The following is an 18,728-nucleotide window of genomic DNA, read 5'->3' on the forward strand; positions in this document are numbered from 1 at the left end:
TCCAAGTAAGCAGAGGCCCCAGGGAAGGAAAGCGTCTTTTCACTGTGAACTTCGGCTTCTGTGGGAAGTAACAAACTGCTGTCCAGACCAGTTTTGACTCCTCTCTTTATCAGGCCTTGAACTCCAGTCTTATTAACTCTCGGAGGCCATAAAACAGTAAGTCTGCCAGGCTCCAGCTCGCTCCTCTGCCCTCTGCCCTCTGCCCTCTGTAAACACCCTACCCCCGTCCTTCCCTGTCCAGGAAGGTGGAAAGCAGCACCCTGCTCTCAGGGAGCTGAGTTCTGTGGCCCCCTGAGTGCCCCCTCTTCCCTGCTGGTCCAGATCCAGCCCCAAGGAACAGAGTGGAATGTAGGACCTGGGGCTCCCCTGGGGGAGAAAGGGGGAGCAGCCCAAGCCAGCCCACAGCCCCAGTAAGCGAGCTGTGAGACTCTGGTTGGAATGGTATTTGCTTTTCGTTACGTACAGCTGCAAAGACTGCTGCTCGCGCATGTGTGACTCCCATGTAGGGACAGAACTTTTACGGAGCACACCTGGCCAGGCACTTTGCGGAGAGGATTATTTTCTCCCTTGATCTTTACCAGGATCCGTGAGGTAGGTTCTTATTATTCCCACTGGATGCAAGGAGCTTCGGTTGTGCAAAGGCACATGGCTGGTGAGTGCCAAGACTTGCACCCTCGTCTCTCTCCCTCTGTACGTCTGGGCATTTCACTGCTGTCCTCAACCCCCACCCCTGAGAGCAGTGTATTCTAGAGCTGGCGGGGGCTGCAGGGGAGCTTGAAAAGCATTTTGAATGGCCCTGCCCCTCTGCCAGCCAGTTAAATCTCTGGCTGGGGCCCAGCCTAAGTATATGATTATGCAAGTTTTGCAAGAAATTGCAAGGGCGGCCTGGGTTGAGCACCAGTATAATCTAGTACCTTTATTTACAAATGAGGAAACCGAGCCCCAGAGGAGGGCTCTCGTGAGTTTACGCTTCCGCCAAGAAGCAGCGATGGAGCTGGGTCTGGGCTTTCAGAGCTGCTCAGGCCCGTGCGTGGACCCTATGTGGCCACAAGCGCTGCAGGGAGGTGCTGATTCAAAGCCTTTGGGTGGGGTCGATTCCAGACAAGAAGCCAGACGCGCCCACGCTCCCTCCCTCTCAAACCGCAAGACGCTCATTTCTCCAGACTCAGCCCTCAGAGGCCAATTTTTTTTGGGGGGGGTATCATTATTTTATTTATTAATTTTTATTTTTTAATTAAAGTATAGCTGATTTACAATGTTCTGTGCAGCGAAGTGACCCAGTCTCTCTCTCTCTCACACACACACATTCTTTTTTTTCATGCTATCTTCCGTCATGTTCTAACCCAAAAGACTGTACACAGTTCCCCGGGCTGTCCAGCAGGACCCCATTACTTACCCCTTCTAAATGTAATAGTTTGCATCCACGAACCCCAAACTCCTTCAGCCCCCCTTCCTCCCCCCTCCCCCTAGCAAACACAGGTCTGCCCTCTCCATGTCCACGATCTGTTTCTGTTTCGTAGGTAGGATCATTTGTGCCCTATCTTAGATTCCACACATAAGTGACATTATAATTAACAAGTTAGCAAACAACAAATGCTGGAGAGGGTGTAGAGAAAATGAAACCCTCCTTTACTGTTGGTGGGAGTGGAAATTGGTATAACCACTATGGAAAACAATATGGAGGTTCCCCAGACAACTAAATGTAGAACTACCATATGATCCAGCAACCCCGCTCCTGGGCATATATCCAGACAAAACTTTCACTGAAAAAGATACATGCACCCCTGTGCTTATTGCAGCACTGTTCACAATAGCCAAGGCATGGAAACAACCTAAATGACCACCGACAGGTGAATGGATTAAGAAGATGCAGTGGAGTTCCCGTCGTGGCGCAGTGGTTAACGAATCCGACTAAGAACCATGAGGTTGCGGGTTCGGTCCCTGCCCTTGCTCAGTGGGTTAACGATCCGGCGTTGCCGTGAGCTGTGGTGTAGGTTGCAGACGCGGCTCGGATCCTGCGTTGCTGTGGCTCTGGTGTAGGCCGGTGGCTACAGCTCCGATTCAACCCCTAGCCTGGGAATCTCCATATGCCGCGGGAGCGGCCCAAGAAATAGCAACAACAACATCGACAACAGACAAAAAGACAAAAAAGACAAAAGACAAAAAAAAAAGAAGATGCAGTACATATACACAATGGAATAGTACTCAGCTGTAAAAAAGGACAAAATAGTGCCATTTGTAGTGACATGAATGCAACTAGAGATTCTCATGCTGAATGAAGTAAGTCAGAAAGAGAAAGACAGATATCTCAGACAACAATTTGATCATTAGGAAATTTAGTTTGTCTCTTGAGTGACCCTTTGAGGGGGTGATATTTGGAATTTGAAAGTTCCATGAGGCGCCCTCTGCACGGGAACTGCACACCTCATGATGCAGGTCCCCCCACCCCTCATCCCTCTCACCATTCCCACATGCTCCTGACCTCTCCTGTGGCCGCATCCTGCTGCCTTCAGGTCTCTCCTCTCAGGCCACATGGCCAGCTCCACGTGGCAAAGCTGTGGCCAAGGGTCACAGAGGCTGGACTGAGATCCCAGGAACCTAGTCCCCTGAAGGCAGTGGCCGGATAGGAGGGCGAGTTGTTGGAGGTGCAGAGGGGGGTGATCTGTGCCCGCCTGTCTGACAAGGCAGCTCGGAAATTTGAAAGGGCCGTGAAGGGGGCCAAAATGCCAGATCTTCCTCCCTCTTCTCTGGGGAGCCGTGAGACAGCCATGAGCCGGCGCTCGACTCCATTGGGCTTGTCACCCTCAGGAGGGAGAGGATGGGACATTTGGGGGGTGCAACGTGGCAGATAGAACAGAAGAAGCCAAGGCCACTGACCCAGGAGGCTGACCTCGGGGGAGGAGTCCCCTTCCTCCGGCGAGGGGGAGGTTGTGTCATCCTGTTATCGTGTTCAGTCTGGTTCGTTTAATCTCGTCAGCTCTCTGTGATGCTTGTCCGTTCACTCTGCTTGTCTTCCCAGCCCTTCTAGGGCGCTCACGTCCTCACACAGAGCAGCTTCCTGTTGGTAGGAGGGGGAACCCCCGCTGGCATGAGCCGGAGCCGCTGAGGTGGGGCAGCTGGAAGCCCACACCTTCTTCTCCCTCCGTGCCCACACTAGAGAGGTTATCTACCTGGAAAACAAACAGGAAGGGACCTAATGGTGTCTCTTCTGGATGTTTCTACAGCGTCAGTGTCTCCTCGGGCCTCCCCCATCAACATTAGTGCTTCAAGGGGGCCCATTTTCAGATATTGGGTCTTGATTAGGTTTGGGAACCATGAAGTGTGGGGTCTGGTGGACTCTTATCAAGGATTGCCAAGGGTGCAGGCAGGGAGTTTAGGCCTCTTGGGCTTACGTAATGGCTGAGAACACGAGTGCTGAGCAAACCAGTCTGGGCTCAAATGACCACTTACGAGCTGGGACCAAGCTATAGAAGAGGTACCGCATTTTCCCTTCTCTGCGAAGGAAGGAATGAAGGGTCTAGTGCACAGCGACGTCGTGGGTGTTAAATGTGCCACATCTAAGGGCTTAGAGCATTGCCTGGCACAGAGTGAGCCCTCGGGGAATGTGAGCTGTGGTCCATTTAGGCTGACTGCCTGGTTTCTCCCAGCCCTCGGGCCCTGGCTGATGCACACAGCTGTCAGTTAGATGGACATCAAGGTGGGAAGCTGAAGGTGGGGGGAGAGGGACTCTGGAATAGAGTCACCCAGCGACAGCAGCCCAGGCTCCTGTTCTTTCTCCTGGCCCCTGACTGAGGCTGGGTTCCTGCCTCTGCTCATAACACAAGGCCCCGCCTCCTCTCTCTGGTTCTTGGAGAAGCCTGTGGAAGAGTGACCGATTGTCTGGGCAGCTGAGCGGTGGTGCTGGAGTGAGACACGCCAGCTTTAGTCACGTGCAGATCCCCAGGGCCCATCCTTGAGCCCACCCAGTCTCACTCACAGCCGAGGACTCAGCCATGACTCACTGCAGCCAGGTGGTGCCGGAGCCTTAGTCACCTGGCGCCCCTGCCTCCTACCCGGAGGATTCGGTATTCACCGCCTGGGCCAATTTCCTTTGCCTTCGCACCCTCCTCGTCCTCCCTCCCTCCTCCCCGCTCTTCCTTGCTCCGCATCCCTTGGTCTCTCATTGAGCAGATCTTGGCTGGTCTCCCTAGCAACGTGGATGGTTAGAACCTGACAAAGGATGATGGAGACAGTGGCTTCTCAGGCCACCCTCAGCCCCTGTCTGAGACGTTGCGAGGGGCCAGGGACCAGCAGGCAGAGTGGGAGACTGCCTGGCCTGACGTGGTGCTACTTCTGTAACTCGGGGGTGGGCGCCTCCAAAGAGACCTTCCTCACCCCACCCTCTGCAGTTCACTGACGCACCAATGGCCGCTATTAGTCACCCACTCTGGTGACCAAAAGCCCAGACTGCCCCTTTGAGAATGCAACTATGCCTACAGGGCATGGGGAGCTCTTTGAATTAGGTCAACAACGTCCGCTTCGGTGTGAATCCATTCCGTTCACAAATGTCGAACACCTGCTGTGTGCAGGCGCTCGGAGAACAGTGGCCAATAAAATGGACAAGTGTCTCTGCCTTCTTGAATATTACATTCTAGTGGCAGTGGGCGGGGGGGGGACAAAATAATCATGACAATTAGGTAGATTATCTAGTTGGTTAGAAAGTGGTAAGGATTGTGGTTTTTTTTTTTTTTTGGTCTTTTCTAGGGCTGCACCTGTGGCATATGGAGGTTCCCAGGTTAGGGGTCTAATCAGAGCTGTAGCCACTGGCCTATACCACAGCCACTGGCCTACACCACAGCAACGTGGGATCCTTAACCCACTGAGCAAGGCCAGGGATCGAACCCGCAACCTCATGGTTCCTAGTCTGATTTGTTAACGACTGAGCCTCACCTGGAACTCTGAAAGTGGTAAGGATTGTGAAACAAAACAAAACCAGCCCTCCACAACTAGGCAGGTGGGGTTGGGAATATGCTTGGGGTGGGGGCAGGCTGGGGGGGGGGAAGGTTGGTGGTCATTTTAAATGCCATACCCTCCTTGAGAGGGTGGCATCTGAAAAAAGGGTTCAAAGAGGTGAGAGAGGATGGGCCTTCCAGGCAGAGAAAACAGCTCCCTAACTTGGAAGCAGCCTGGCAATTTGGAGGCAGAGCAAGGAAGCCACGTGGCTGGAGCCAGAGGATGGGGTGGCGGGGTTGGGGAGTAGTGGTGGAGGTGGAGGAGGAGTGGCGGTGTCAGATCCCAAGGGGCTTCATGGACCCCAACTGAAATGGGAGCTGGTGCAGGGCTCTGAGCCGGGCAGTGATGTAGCTTGCTGTGTGGGACTAGACCGTTAGGAGTTGGGGCTGTTGCAGAAGCCTGGGAAGAGAGGCTCAGGCCAGGGGATGCAGGTGGATTCAGGCTGCCTTTGGAAGGGGGTGCCGGCAGAATTGCTGGATGGATTGACGTGGGTGTGAGAGGAGTTGGGCCCAGGGTGGCCACGCTCCTGAGCATCGGTTCTAGGCTCTGGGGAGCTGAGGTGGCCAGCTCTGGAGCACGGTGGGGAGCAGGAGAGGAGGGGACCTGGGGAGGGTGTTGGAGTGTCGCCCCACGTCACCTTTAGGCTTGGTTCGGTCCAACCCCAGCCTCTGCTTTTGTTCTAGGGCTTCTTGTCTCTGAACAAACTGGGTTCTGAAGTTCAAAGCCTGTGCTGGGATCCTGCGGTCTGGGGGGGATTAGACCCCCCACAGGGAGTGCTCAGTGACCCTGAGGAGTGAGGCTGGCTGGGCCTTCCTTGGGGTCTGCAGAAGCAAAAACCTGACTTGGGGACCTCGGGGGTGGGGGTGGGGGAGCACGCAGAGCAGTAGCCTTTCCCCGCTGCGAAGCCAAACACCCGGGACCTGCCCCAGCCTGTGAGGCCTAAGACACCTATTTACCTGGGCTCCTGGCCTCATCAGGGAGGGGGAGGGGGATTTCGAGGGCCCCGCCCGTCTGTGGATCTGGGATTGCAACACCTGCTCCTTCTGCTGAGTTAACTCTTGGCGAGTTCTTTGTCACATCCTCTCCCTGGTGGTGGGCAGAGGGCGGGCACCTCCAGAAACGGCAGGCTTCCTAGAAGCCTTGTGTTCAGGGAGTTGGAGACGTGGAGGGAAGCGGGGTGGGCTCCAAGCCCAGGGGTGTGAGCAGTAACCTTTCTCGGGGGGGGGGGGGGGGAAGGGGTCTCTGTGTCCTTGTTCCAGGGATAGGGCCCAGGAAGCCAGGCTGCTTGTGCTGACCCCGGCTGGCTCAGGCAGCTTTCCCTGGAATGCTCACAGGGGTCAAGACACTAACATTTACTGGACTATCCGTTATGCATTGAAACGATTTATTGCCCATTTGCTAATCATAGTATTTCCCCTGCCCAGTGAAGTCAGCTTCTGGGGCTACATTAGAACCCGAGGGTGAGACGTGACCGTTTAGTCCACAAACCCCAACATCTTCCCTGAAATGTTCTCCAGCCGGTTGCTTGGCCTTAACCCTCCAGTGATGGAGACGCGCCGGCTTAGGAGACACTGACAAGCTGGAGCGGCTGGTTGGGGCTCCTTGAAATCGAAACCTCGAGGGGTAGTTCCGAGCAAAGCCAGCATGGGCTCTCCAGGGCCAAGATCTGGACTGGGTGTCCGGATCTCTCTAAAAGCCTCTGACCCTAACCCGGGCAGGGGAGGCTCGGCGGTCCTCCGAGATCGGCGTCTCGATCTGGGCCTGGGCCTGCCGCTCCCAGCGCGCTCAGCCCAGAGCCCGGGGGCCCACAAAGGAAGCTGTGTTCTCAGGCCTGGCGGGGCGCCAGGGGAAGTGGCGGGTCATGCCCGAGGCTTCCATGCCACCCCTGTGGTCAGGTGTGTTTTCGGGCCCTCCAGCGGACCTGCTTGCCCAGGGCGGGAGGGGCTGGGCGAGCAGCCCTCCCCGGAGCAGGGCCGTGACTCACAGGCACTTACCTGTCTCGGGCTTCCTGCCAAGGCTGAGAGGAAGCCGGAGGGGAGACATTCCTGTTTGTTCCTCCTAAGCTTCCCTTGGGTGAGTTGGCTTTGACCCCTTCCTGACGAACCATGGCTCTTTAATACCCCAAGAAGCAGGGATTTTCCACTTTTCTGTTTTCTTTTGGGGGCGGGGGGGGGGGGGGGGCGGGCGTCTGGTGCTTTCCAGGGTCTTGGATGCTCATTCTGCTCGGACGAGTCTGGGGCTGTGACACCCTATGGACATGCCCTTAAGCTTGCGTTCCCCGCTGGGTCTTCTGTCCAGGGGTGCTCCAGGGCTTGGAGGAGGCTGACCTCAGAGGAGGAGGGCCTCGGGGAAGTGCCACGCGCAGTGCCTGTCACAAGGGCCCTTCCCCACGCCAGGAATCCTGGTCTGCAGTGACACCTGCGTTTGCCTGGTGCAGCCCCCCTCCCCCTCCCTGTAAGAGACCCCCAGGCGGGCGGGCGGGCGGGCATTGCCGAGCTTGCCGCGAGGCCTCTGGGAGCGACGCACCTGCCCGGTCCTGCCTGGGTGGGGGCGGGGCGCTTAGGTGACGGCAGAGGGGCGTGCCAGCTGCCAGATTCCTGAGGCCCGCCCTGCAGTGGGTGACGCCCAGCCAGGGAGTCTCCAGGGGTGAGGCCGTTGTTCAAAAACTGGGAGCCAGGAGAGGAGACCCCCACGTTCAAGGGCAGCTCTCAGAGAGGTGATCTGGAGAAGGAACTGCCCAGGCGCTGAGTGAGGTATGTTACCTGCCTTCACCTGCCCGGTGCTGGGACAGGATGCGGGGCAGGATGTGGGACAGGGGTTGTGTTTCTGGGTGCCTGGGACCTAGCTGCAGGGCCTGATTGACTCCTCTTCCTGGGAGCTCAGCTGAGCTCGCTCGGAGCCAAGGGCTGGCTTTTTCTGCCACTGTTTGGATTGCTGTCTCACTTCTGAGAAGCATCTTGGTGACTTAGAAGAAAAGCAGGTTCAGAGCTGGGGCTGGGCACAAAGGCAGGAGGAGGGGAGGGCGGGGTGGGCTAGAGCTCTTCTAAGAGCTGCTCAGAATGCCTCGTTCTGGGCCGAGAAGGGGATGGTTCCAGCCCCGGGTGGGGAGCAGAGAGGCTGCTAGAGGAAGCGGGTGGTGGGTCTCCTTCTTGGGCCTCAATTGGCTGTGTGATCTCAGACCACCTGTCTCTTCCCGGGTCCCTGCCTCCTCTGGGAGGGGATTGGAAGAAAAGGTTTTGAAGCACTAGGACGCATGATTTAAAGATGCCAGGAGCAACCCGGTTCTCCTCTGCTCCTGCCCTGCCAACCCCCCAGTCCCTCTATCCCAGCCAAAGGGATTTGTGGATCTCATTGGAGCAGAACGAGCATCTGACCCAAGGCAGAGGTGGGCACTCGGGACATGCCTGAGCGGGGCACAGCCTGCCTCTTGGGCCCTTTAAGCATTACCTGCAGCCTCCTCAGAATCTCTGCTCTGCGCTCCCACCCCTGCCCCTGCCATGTACAGACTCAGCCCTTAATTGGAGACTTCTTGGGTTTTGTCCAGTTCAGATGAAATCTTTGCCCTGATTTTTAAAGACTACCACGTCTGCCTCTCTCCGCATCCCATTCCACTACCTGGTCAGCCCAGACATGCGGCCCCCACAGCCTCACCCTCGAGGTGGCCCCGGCTGGTGCTGAAGACCCTGCCAATGGCAAGAGACGGCTCCTTTCCAGGCCTTCAGCCTCTTGACCCACTCACCCTTGGGCCTTGGGTGGGCCAAACCCCGAGAAAGGCCAGTCCTCTTTCTTGGGGCGGGTGGCATCGAGGCCTCAGACTGCTCTGACTGCTTCTTGCCTGCAAAGGGCCGGGTCCTTTCCTGCTCCCGCATTGTCCTTATGCGCAAGTGGGGCAGGGCAGGGTCAGCCCCCTTCCCTCTATTTCAGAGGGGGAAGCTGGAGTCTGGAGGAGGTGGCATTATCCCAGGGCACCGGGGGAGTCACATGGCAGCTGGGACCAGGGGCCACACCTCTGACATTTTCCAAGCTTTTGGCTACAGATGCAGCTGCTGCTCAGAAGTATCCTAGATCAAGACCCTAGGTGTGGGCTTCTGAGAAAACATGAGGCCAGAAGCAGAAAAGGGCTAGTGCGCCCTGGGCCTTGGCAGCCGCTCACCCGGGCTACTTTGCTCTGTCCCAGGTGACGTCCTGGGTGGCCCTCGTCACCCCCGTGGCTGAAGATGAGGCTGCTCCTTCTCTTGTGCTTTGGTAAGTGTCCCTCCCTCCTTCCAGGCCCCGTCATGGAGCCAGGAGGCAAAGTCTCCCGAAGTGTGGGCATCACCTGCCACCCTGCGGTCCTTGGGTTTGGACCCAGCATCTACACTGAGATGCCTGTGAGGCTTCTCTCTTCCTGGGGAACTTCGAGGAGCTGATCTTGAGAGGCTCCCAGATGCCCTCCTCTTCCTCCCCGAGGGTGCTTGGTGGCACCCAGTGCCTGGTGGTTTACTTCCTGTCCTTCACTCCGAGCTGGTCGCAGGTCCATCACGGCTTGAGGTCTCGATTTGCCAGTGAATTGCAGCTGGATATCCAGCGCAAGTGTGGTGGGGGCCCTGTTATGGATAAAGGAGCAGACAAAAGGCAGGCTTTGCCAGTCTCTGGCAAATGGCCGGCAGCCAGTGCTCCTCCGGGCTGTGGAAAGACCAGGCTACACGTGGGAAGAGCTGTGTGCTGTGTCCTGGTGGCCGAGCATGTGTCTGCAGCTTCATTCTAAAAGCCACATGTGGAAGCCGCATTTCAGGATCATCTGAGGGTTTTGGTTGCCAGTGTTTCTCCTTTTTTCTTTCTTTTGTTTTTCTTTTTACATCTGCCCCTGCAGTATATGGAGGTTCCCAGGCTGGGGGTCAAATCGGAGCTGCAGCTGCTGGCCTACACCACAGGCACAGCAACACGGGATCTGAACCCCATCTGTGACCTACACTGCAGCTCAGAGCAATGCTGGATCCTTAACCCACTGAGCAAGGCCAGGGATCAAACCTGCATCCTTCTGGACGCTATGTTGGGTTCTTAAGCTGCTGAGCCACAATGGAAACTCCTCTCCTTTTTTCTTTTAAGTTGTGGGCTATGAACTATAAGAATCAGCTTTTTTATCAAACAGCATCAGTATTGCAATTATTACCACCGCTGGCTGGTGGGACCTCGAAGAGGGTGAAGGAGAGGATCTAGTCTTAGCAGCTGACCTCTGCTTCTCCGAGGGACACTGGGGTGGCTGGCAGGACCCTCCTCTCTTCTAGGCTGCACTTCAGGACCCCTGTGATTTCTGTCTTTTTTTGTTTTGTTTTGTTTTGTTTGCCTTTTTATGGCTGCTCCTATAACCCATGGAAGTTCCCTGGCTAGGGGTCGAATCAGAGCTGCAGGTGAAGGCCTGTGCCATGGCCATAGCCACACTGGATCGGAGCTGCATCTGCGACCTACCTCACAGCTTGTGGCCATGCTGGATCCCTAACCCACTGAGCCAGGCCAGGGATCGAACCTGTGTCCTCCCAGACACTATGTTGGCCTCTTAACCCGCTGAGCCATGATGGGAACTCCTGTGATTTCAGTCTTGAACAGTGTCCTGTGTACCCAGCAAGCCTGCTCCCGCGGGGCCTGCTATCCACCTGTTGGGGACCTGCTCATTGGGAGGACGCGGTTTCTCCGAGCTTCCTCCACCTGCGGACTGACCAAGCCTGAGACCTACTGCACCCAGTATGATGAGGTAGGCTCTGTCTCCACGGCCTCCAGAGGCTGGAGGAAGGCGAGCTGGGTGGGGGTGGGTGAGCCTGCCATTTGTTCCTTGAATACTTGGAGTGTGCTTAGTACAGGCCCAGCCCCATGCGCTATGGAGGTTCGAGAAAAGCATAAGGCCGGACCTCTGCCACTTAGGAATGTTCACCTTTGTTTCGCAAGAATAGATATACTCAGAACTAGCTGAGTAGCTCTTTTCTCTCCTTGCTTGAGAAAGCTGGAGTTTTTTCTCAGCCCTTGGGCCTGGCCGGGACCGCTTTCCACGTCTTGGGAATAAGCAATCTGATAGCTATTGATCCTTCAGGTGTGTGGAGTCTAAGTGGCCATGTTGGGTCGGGACAGCCTCAAGGCTGGTGGAGCACAGATGGGGTGCGTTGTACAGATCTTGGTTCTTGCAGAAGGAGGACTGAGCTGGGCCTTGGCCACGCTCTGGCCGCCATCTTTGGCCGGCGCTGGGGTTTGGGTGTGGCTGGACTTGGCAAAACCTCTATGAGGGTCGGCGGGAGTTTATCCTTCTAGGTTTTGCACTTGTCACGCATAAAGAGCCAGCCTGCTTACCTCTCAGCCTCCACGCGTTTGGCCTACATGTTCCACTACTCTGGGCGCCGTGGGAGACACTCACGCCTCCGTCAGATCAGTGAGATAAAGGCGGAAGTGACGTGAGGTCAGCAGGGCAGTTTCGTGGCTCAGCTGATAAGGAAACAGCCAAGCGAATCCAGGACCCGGACACTTTGACGTGGGTCCATCAGCGTCGCCCGTCTGGGTAACTGGTTGTTAGGAGCCATTGTGATTTTTCACTCACATTGCTTCTAGACTTTTCTGGCAGGAATTTAGGTTTTCTTTTCTTTTCCTTTCCACAAGAGTGGGGTCTTTTCTTGCATTTTGCGGTTACCAAGGTGGAAGTCACTCCGTGGCCTCTTGTTTTCCAGTTCCCTAACTTTTTTGGCCATTTTTCTGCCCTCAAAACACAGGTTTGGATAAAGGGGAGCGTGAGGGAGTGATTTTCCCCGAGCGAGAGCATCTTTTGGGGGGAAAAGAGAGACTGAGAGAGGGAGGGAGTCAGAGCGATGGATTGCCACGAAGAAGACCTGAGTTGTCTGTAGTGTCCTCTTTCCAGAACGTCCTTGTGCTCAGGACCACAGAGGTGTGTCTGATTCTGCCTCTGGCCTCATTGCCCTCTAGTCCCCAGTGTTCTCTTGGATACATTTTTTTTCCTCCCAGCTGCAGCGGTGGTACGTGGAAGTTCCCAGGCCAGGGATTGAACCTGTGCCGCAGCTGTGGCAAAGCCGGATCCTTAACCCACTGTGCCACCAGGGAACTCCTCTCTTGGCTCCTTTTTTAAAAAATTATTTTTTTATGGCCACACCTGCAGCACATCAAAGTTCCTGGGCCAGGGATTCAATATGAGCCACAGCTGCAACCTACACCATAGCTGTGGTAATGCTAGATCCTTTAACCCACTACGCAGGGCCAGGGATTGAATCCACACCTCTGCAGTGACTGAGCTGTTGCAGTGGGGTTCTTAACCCACTGTGCCACAGTGGGAACTCCTGTCTTGGCTCCTTTTAACCACAGATGATACTAGGTAGTGGCTATGGAGGGGCAGGCAGCTGTGCTTGCTGCATCTTACCCACTTGGATGTAGGAGAGCCCACTGGACAGTATTGGGCAAGATGGCCAGCATCAGGCGGTTCTCCCTATGGACCCAGATTGCTCCACAGGCATCAGGGGCCTGGCAGTATTGGGCCCTCTAGGCAACAGAATGATTTCAGCTGCCCTCTTCCCATACATACATCTTCTGATCTTAGGCCACTGAGCCATGTCTCAACATTCCAGGGTGTCGTCCACTGATTCTTTTCCTCGGGCTGACCTGCCTTCAGGGACGGGAAGCAAGGAGAGACCAGAGACCCCTGTTCCCCGGGCCCCGGCCCTGGCCCTGTCTGGACAGCCTCCTCCCTCTAGGCCTGGGGCTCTTGGCTCCACCCTGGCCTGCGCTCTGCCTCTCTCAGATGCTCCAGGGAGCCAACCACCTCCCCTGCTCTTAAGTAGCCCCTCAAGAGCAAAACAGGGTGCTTGCAAAAGAGAAGTCTAGACTTTTACAACCCTGGGGAGGGTGAAATATCAGCTATTTTGTGGCTGTGCAAGTCGAGAAAGCATTTCTTTTCTTTTTCTGTGAGAGGGAATGAATCCATGCAACGTCCTGGAAGAGTGGAAGATACGGCATTTTGAGAGCAGGGTCTCAGGTCCACCCCTAACTTATAGTGCAATCTTGGCAAGATAGTACCCCTCTCAGAGTTCCAGCTGTGGCACAGCGGGTTAAGAATCCAACGGCAGTGGCTCAGGTCACTGCGGAGGCTCAGGTTCGACCCCCCGGCCCCGCTCAGTGAGTTACAGGATCTGGCATTGCCGCAGCTGCGACCTGGGTTCAGTCCCTGGCTTGGGAACTTCCATATGTTGTGGGTGTGGCCGTAAAAAAAAGAAAAGAGATATGAGCCCTCTCTAAATCTTGCTTTCCTCTTTTGTGAATGAGTGTTACCTGAATGGTCTCTAGGGTTGTGCTCTGCCGCCACTTTCTCTGGGAAGGAGCCGACGGCTGAGGACCAGCGTCTCTCCCCCGCCTGCCTCCGCTCTGCCCTGCTCTCTTTCCCTCCCCTTCCCTGCCTAACCTCCTCCTAGAGGCCTTTGGGTGCCCACACTGAAGGGAAAAACACCTTCTCTGTACGGCTGCACCCCTCACCCCTCACCGGGTGCCCAGGCAGCTGTGTGATGGAAATTAGGAATCCAGATTTGATTCAGAGGAGTTCCAATATCAGTTTTCATGTTTATTTTCTTATTAAATGATGCTATAGTAACTCTAATTTATTAAGCACATAGTATGTGGCCCAGGCATTATACTAAGAATTTGGTATGAATTATCTCAATGAATTTTCACAATACTCCTTGAGGTGGCTCTCATTATCCCCAGGAGCCATTGGGAAGGTTTGGGTGTGTGCTAGGACCCCCAGACCTCAATGGAAACACACAGGGATTGGGTTTTCTGAGTGGTTAGAGGCAGGGGTGTAGCTGGCATGGTGCAGGGCTGTGTATCTAGTGCTGCCATTTCACACCGCCCCCGGCTCCTCTTCCGTTAAGTCAAAGCCTCCAGGGAGTGCCTCTGTTCTAGTTCCATGTGCGGTGACACAGTGAGCCCTGAGCCCAGTAAAGCCCTCCCAGCACCTGCTGCCTGCCTACCGCTGTGGGAGGAATGCAAGTGCCGTGGGGATTGATGACTCTTGGACATTTCAGATGGCTCGCTGCCCCCTGCCAACTCCAGGGAGCCTCGGGAGTGGTGGGGACGCCTTCCAGCTCCAAAATTGTCCCTCCTAGCTCCTGATCTCTGGCTCCTTCTTTTGTGAGTCAATCTTAGCTTGTTGGTGTGTCATCTTCTCTGCCTAATTTTGTCTCACTGGCTAAATCCTATCGGTCTTATTGGTCTGCTCCTGTGGGCCTTGGATCCGTATTCCAGTCCTTATGATGGATTTAGGACTTGTACCTCCCACCCCTGCCCAACTTTGCCCTCCTGGGCCCGGGACTGCCCATTAACTCTCTGGGCTTGAACCCAGGCTGGTCTTTATCAAAGTGGCTGAGGCTGCAGTCCCGCCCTGTCCCCTGGTTCTCTCTCCTCCAGCTCCCAGGTCTCCTCTGGGTGAAGTCACTGCACCTTTATTCCCTAGAGCCCAAGGGGTGGAGGAGAATGTCCCGATGTCTCGCCACCCTCATGCCCTTCTGTGCCTTCCCCGAGTCTCGGCCCCTCATTCAAAGATGGGAGTGATGACGGCGCTCACTTGACGAGTTGTTTGAGGGCCATACAAAGGAAGGAGCCAAGGGACCCCTGGCCCAGTGTCTGGAAGATGCTCACTGTTCCATCCACCACCCAGGGACCTCTGCCCACAGAGGCTGCCCCATCTGTGAATCATGCCCCCGAGCACCTCTGCCAGCATCAGGACACACACTCGCAGAGTTCCCGAAGTCCACCTGCTCTGCCTCCGCCTCCAAGGTGACCGCTGCCCATCTGCTGTGCAGCGGGCTGCTGGACAATCTGGAGGCAGCCAGGAAGTCACCCGACTGGAGGGGAAGACTCTCTAGTCCTGGCTCTGACACTCAGAATAGAAATGTGACCTTGGGAAGGTCATGGCTTCCGACTAGACCGCCATTTCCCCACTCATGAAATGCAGGTGTTGGGTTGGTCAGCCTTTGTTTGCTCAGCTTTAACTTCTCGCCAGCTTCTCAGTGATGGCTGGGCTGTGTGTGACCCTGAGGGTCCATGACGGGCTCTGTCAGGTGGGCGCTGGCAGAGGCTGAGCCATGCCCTTCAGTCATCTCTGGGCTGGCCCACGCTCCTAGGAAACTGTGGCTGTCACCTGACAGCTTTCCCGGATTTCTGCTCCTGACAGTGTCCCCCCCAGTGTTGTGTCTGTTTCCCTAAATGCTGTATTTACCAGCCCTCCTCCCTTTCTGGGGAAACGTAATTACCCAGCTGCCTTAATGACAGCCCTACACAGTGCATTCCGCAGGTTCATTAGCGTGTAAACTGAAGAGCTGTCATTTTTATCTCTTGGAAACAGGCTTAGGAGCAGTAGCCAGTTGATGTCCCCTCCTCCCCAACACACACACACATGCACGCACGCACGTACGCACGCACGCCAACAACCACTGCCTGCCTGTGTTGGACAGTCCTCTGCTTTCTTGACCTTTGATGTGGCCAATGTGTAGGCAGAGGACCCGGGGATGTGTTCCTATTCCTCTTGAGGTCCTTGTCCTCTGCTCACGAGCACTTTGAGCCTGTCTCTGACCAAAACATCTGTCCTCCTATTTCCCAGAAGCTCTTAGCAGGTCTGACACTTTCAAAGTTGCTACCGTTGCGGATTTTTTCTTTTGGACGAAGTGTCATTGAGTTCCTAGTTTAAAATGCAGACATCCTTGAAAATGGCATTGCATCAGTCTCTCATCGTTTATATTTCTGCAAAGGTTTGCTTGTCAGAAAATTAGCTGTGGCTTTTGAAAAGGGTCCCACAAGAGGAAGACCCAGGATGAGCAAGTTTTGAGAGGCTGGAAGGAAAGGGGAAGGACACTGGGCAGAGTCGCTCTCAGAGGGGAGCCGAACTGGAGTTGGTGGAATGTGAGATTCTTGAGTCCCGCTTGTTGTGGGCTGGAGAGCATGGCTTGGGGGGTTAAAAGGAGAGAAGAGAGAGGAAAGGTGAGACGGGGAGGCCTGGACACAAACCTGGGTGGCCTCACAGTCTTGCTGGCCTGGTTTCTTACCCCCACCGCCCTTGGGTCAGATCCCCAGAAGTCTCCGGATGGTGTCTCCAAGACCTACCCTGCTTTTTCCTCTCGGGGGCCGAGGAGGCATCATCACTGGCAGAGCTTTCAGAGGTCCAGGCGTGCAAGTCCACTCTCTGCAATCAGGTCTAGGGGGACACTTCTGTTTTTGGAGAGGTCTGGGTTGGGGTTGAGGCTGCCCTTACTAGGAGACAAGAGAGGGAACATCCTGAAAACCAGTGTTAGTTCCTGTAATGTCCCATGGTTACCAAGGGTCTGCTCTATCCCTTGAATCAGAACAGGGTGCGAAGGTTTGGAGGCAGGGAACCCGGGAGAGAAACCCCTGCTTCCTGTCTTCCTAGCCCTGTGGATTTGGACAGGGCTAAGACTTGCTTTCCTAATCTGGCAAATGGGGATGCCCAGCATTTAACACAGTAGGCCTCCTGCAGAGGTTTTGGAAGGACAAAAGGAAATACCGGATGCACAGTGCTCAGGACAGAGCCTCGTGCACTGTCACTTCGGGGTGTGTAGTATCCATCATCTCCGTCATCAGCTTCAGAAACCGACCTTTCTGGAGTTCCCGTTGTGGCTCAGTGGGTTAAGAACCCAACTAGTTTCCATGAGGCTATGGGTTCAATTCCTGGCCTTGCTCAGTGGGTTAAGGATTCGGCGTTGATGCAGGCTTTGGTGTAGGTTGCAGATGTAGCTTGGATCCTGTGTTGCTGTGGCTGTGGTATAGGCCGGCAGCTACAGCTCTGATGTGAGCCCTAGCCTGGGAACCTCCATATGCCATAGGTGCAGCCATAAAAAGAAATTTCAAAAGCAAAGAAACTAAGCTTTGTAAACTTAGTTTGGATGGAGAAAAAGGTTGTGTTAAGTTAAGGTTTGGGTCAAGGTGTCGGTTCATGATGGGAAGAAGATGAAATTGAAAGTGCCTCATGGCACCGGAGCTGGCTTTCCGCTGCCCCCCCCCCCCCGCCCCCCGGAAGCCTTCATCATTGACCTTTGCTGGCAACGTCCACTGACATGGAAACGGGGAGGCCTGTGCATCACAGTGGGGTCTAGTGGCGGCCTTGCTGACCAAGGCCTTGAGGGCTCCCTCTTCTCCTGCCCGCTTTGTTGGGAATGTATTTCTCCAGTGCAGTCAGTGCCTTCTTTTTGTCTCTGGTTTCTTTTGCATTCTTGCTTGGCATGTCTTTAACCTCTGAGCAGATAAGCTGGAGTAGGGAGAATTCTAATGCCATGTTAGAACAAGAAGGAACTTCGTGATCTCATATCCCACCCCTGCATTTTACCAAGGAGGAAGCCCAAGTGGAGACAACTGTTGTTTTTGTTTGTTTTTTTAATCCCGGCTTCCTTTCTTTTGACCCTGGCTGGCAGCCATGACCCTGACTTCTTCGGGGGGTGCAGGCAGTCTCTGGCTTGCTCGTGGGAGGCAGCCGGGCCATCTCTAACCACAGCCTGTTTTCCTGTTTTTCCCCAGAATTAGCTCCATGTTCTGCAAGGACACAGAGCTTCCATGTGCATTGCTGTCCTTTTCCTGCCCTCTCCACCGCCACTCAGGCTCCTGCTGGTTCTTGCTCTCTCCTTTGGCCTCCCGTAGCTCTCCGGGAGGGTTTGTCATCTAGCCAGACCGCTGAGCTTCTAGAAAGCTCCTGGGTAAGGGAAGAGGCCCAGACTTTCCAGATGGAGAGCGGAGAGGGAGCAGGAGCCAGACTGGCTGGAGACCTGACAGGCCGAATGGATCCTAACGCTGTGTCTCTGAGGTAGCGCGGCCAGCGGTGTGGTGGCCAGATGACTCCGGAGGGGACAGCAGCTGCAGCGGGGAGTTTCTGTCTCTGGGAGGGACAGAGGTATGTAACCCACACAAGGGGAAGAGCCTCACGTTGAGAAGCCCACACACGCCCACACACCCACACATGCATGCATGCACTACCTGTAAACACACAAGGATAAAGCAGGGCAGCTGAGGCCCAGAGAGAGAGAGAGAAGTGACCACTTGTCTTCACGTGGGCTTCTGCCCTGAGCCGCCCTGTTGGGGCCTCTCTCCCTCTAGCTGGCTGACAAGCAGAGCTACTTAAAATACCTGTCCCAAGCCCGTTGGCTTAGCCCATCTCCAAGGATTGAGATAAATCCTTCCATTAACTGGTGTTACTATGATAAGCGGCCCTTAGATGTTAAGCTTATGAGGCCATCTGATCCCTCCCCGAGTGTCTGCACACGTGGAAGGAGCATGGAGGAGGCGTGGGTACCCCAGGCAGCTTCTGAAGGCGGGAAAGGGGCCGGGTAACATGCCACGAGAGCATCCTGGGCATTTTGAGTTTTTCTTATTTTACAATAATGCCTGAATATAAAGGTGAGCACATATCCAAGGTAGCAAGGTTTAAAATTATGAAAATAAGAATGTAAAAAAAAAGAATATATATAAAAGAATATATATATAAAGAATATATATGTATGTATAACTGAATCTCTTCACTCTGTACCTAAAACTAACACAACATTGTGAATCAACTCTATCTCAGTAAAAACTTTAAAAATCAAATGATTGAAGAGATCCACGAAAAAAAGTTAGCTGTCATCCCATTTTCCGGAGATCATAGGTTACACAGTGGGCAGTTGCCGTTTTTGTGGGTCGAGACGGCTGCACATCAGCCGTTTCATTTGCTGCAGCCT

The 18,728-nt window shown here is 54.8% G+C and overlaps 1 protein-coding gene across 5 annotated transcripts in view; it reads left to right on the plus strand.

The window, feature by feature from the left end:
- The first annotated feature begins 572 nt into the window (after nt 1-572).
- Nucleotides 573-18,728, plus strand: part of LAMB3 (laminin subunit beta 3) — a 45,378-nt gene continuing 27,222 nt past the window's right edge. Inside the window, exons 1-3 of one of the 5 annotated variants that reach the window (XM_047753754.1) lie at nt 573-591; nt 9,170-9,237; nt 10,569-10,723. In XM_047753754.1, coding sequence (XP_047609710.1) covers nt 9,210-9,237; nt 10,569-10,723 — 183 coding nt within the window. In that variant the 5' untranslated portion in view covers nt 573-591; nt 9,170-9,209. Of the gene's footprint in view, nt 592-6,930; nt 7,066-7,516; nt 7,746-9,169; nt 9,238-10,568; nt 10,724-17,724; nt 17,906-18,728 lie in introns of those variants that run through there. The other 4 variants (XM_047753753.1, XM_047753752.1, XM_047753755.1 and 1 more) reach the window with 4 other exon arrangements.

Source organism: Phacochoerus africanus, chromosome 11 (assembly GCF_016906955.1).
Source record: "Phacochoerus africanus isolate WHEZ1 chromosome 11, ROS_Pafr_v1, whole genome shotgun sequence".
NCBI lineage: Eukaryota > Metazoa > Chordata > Mammalia > Artiodactyla > Suidae > Phacochoerus > Phacochoerus africanus.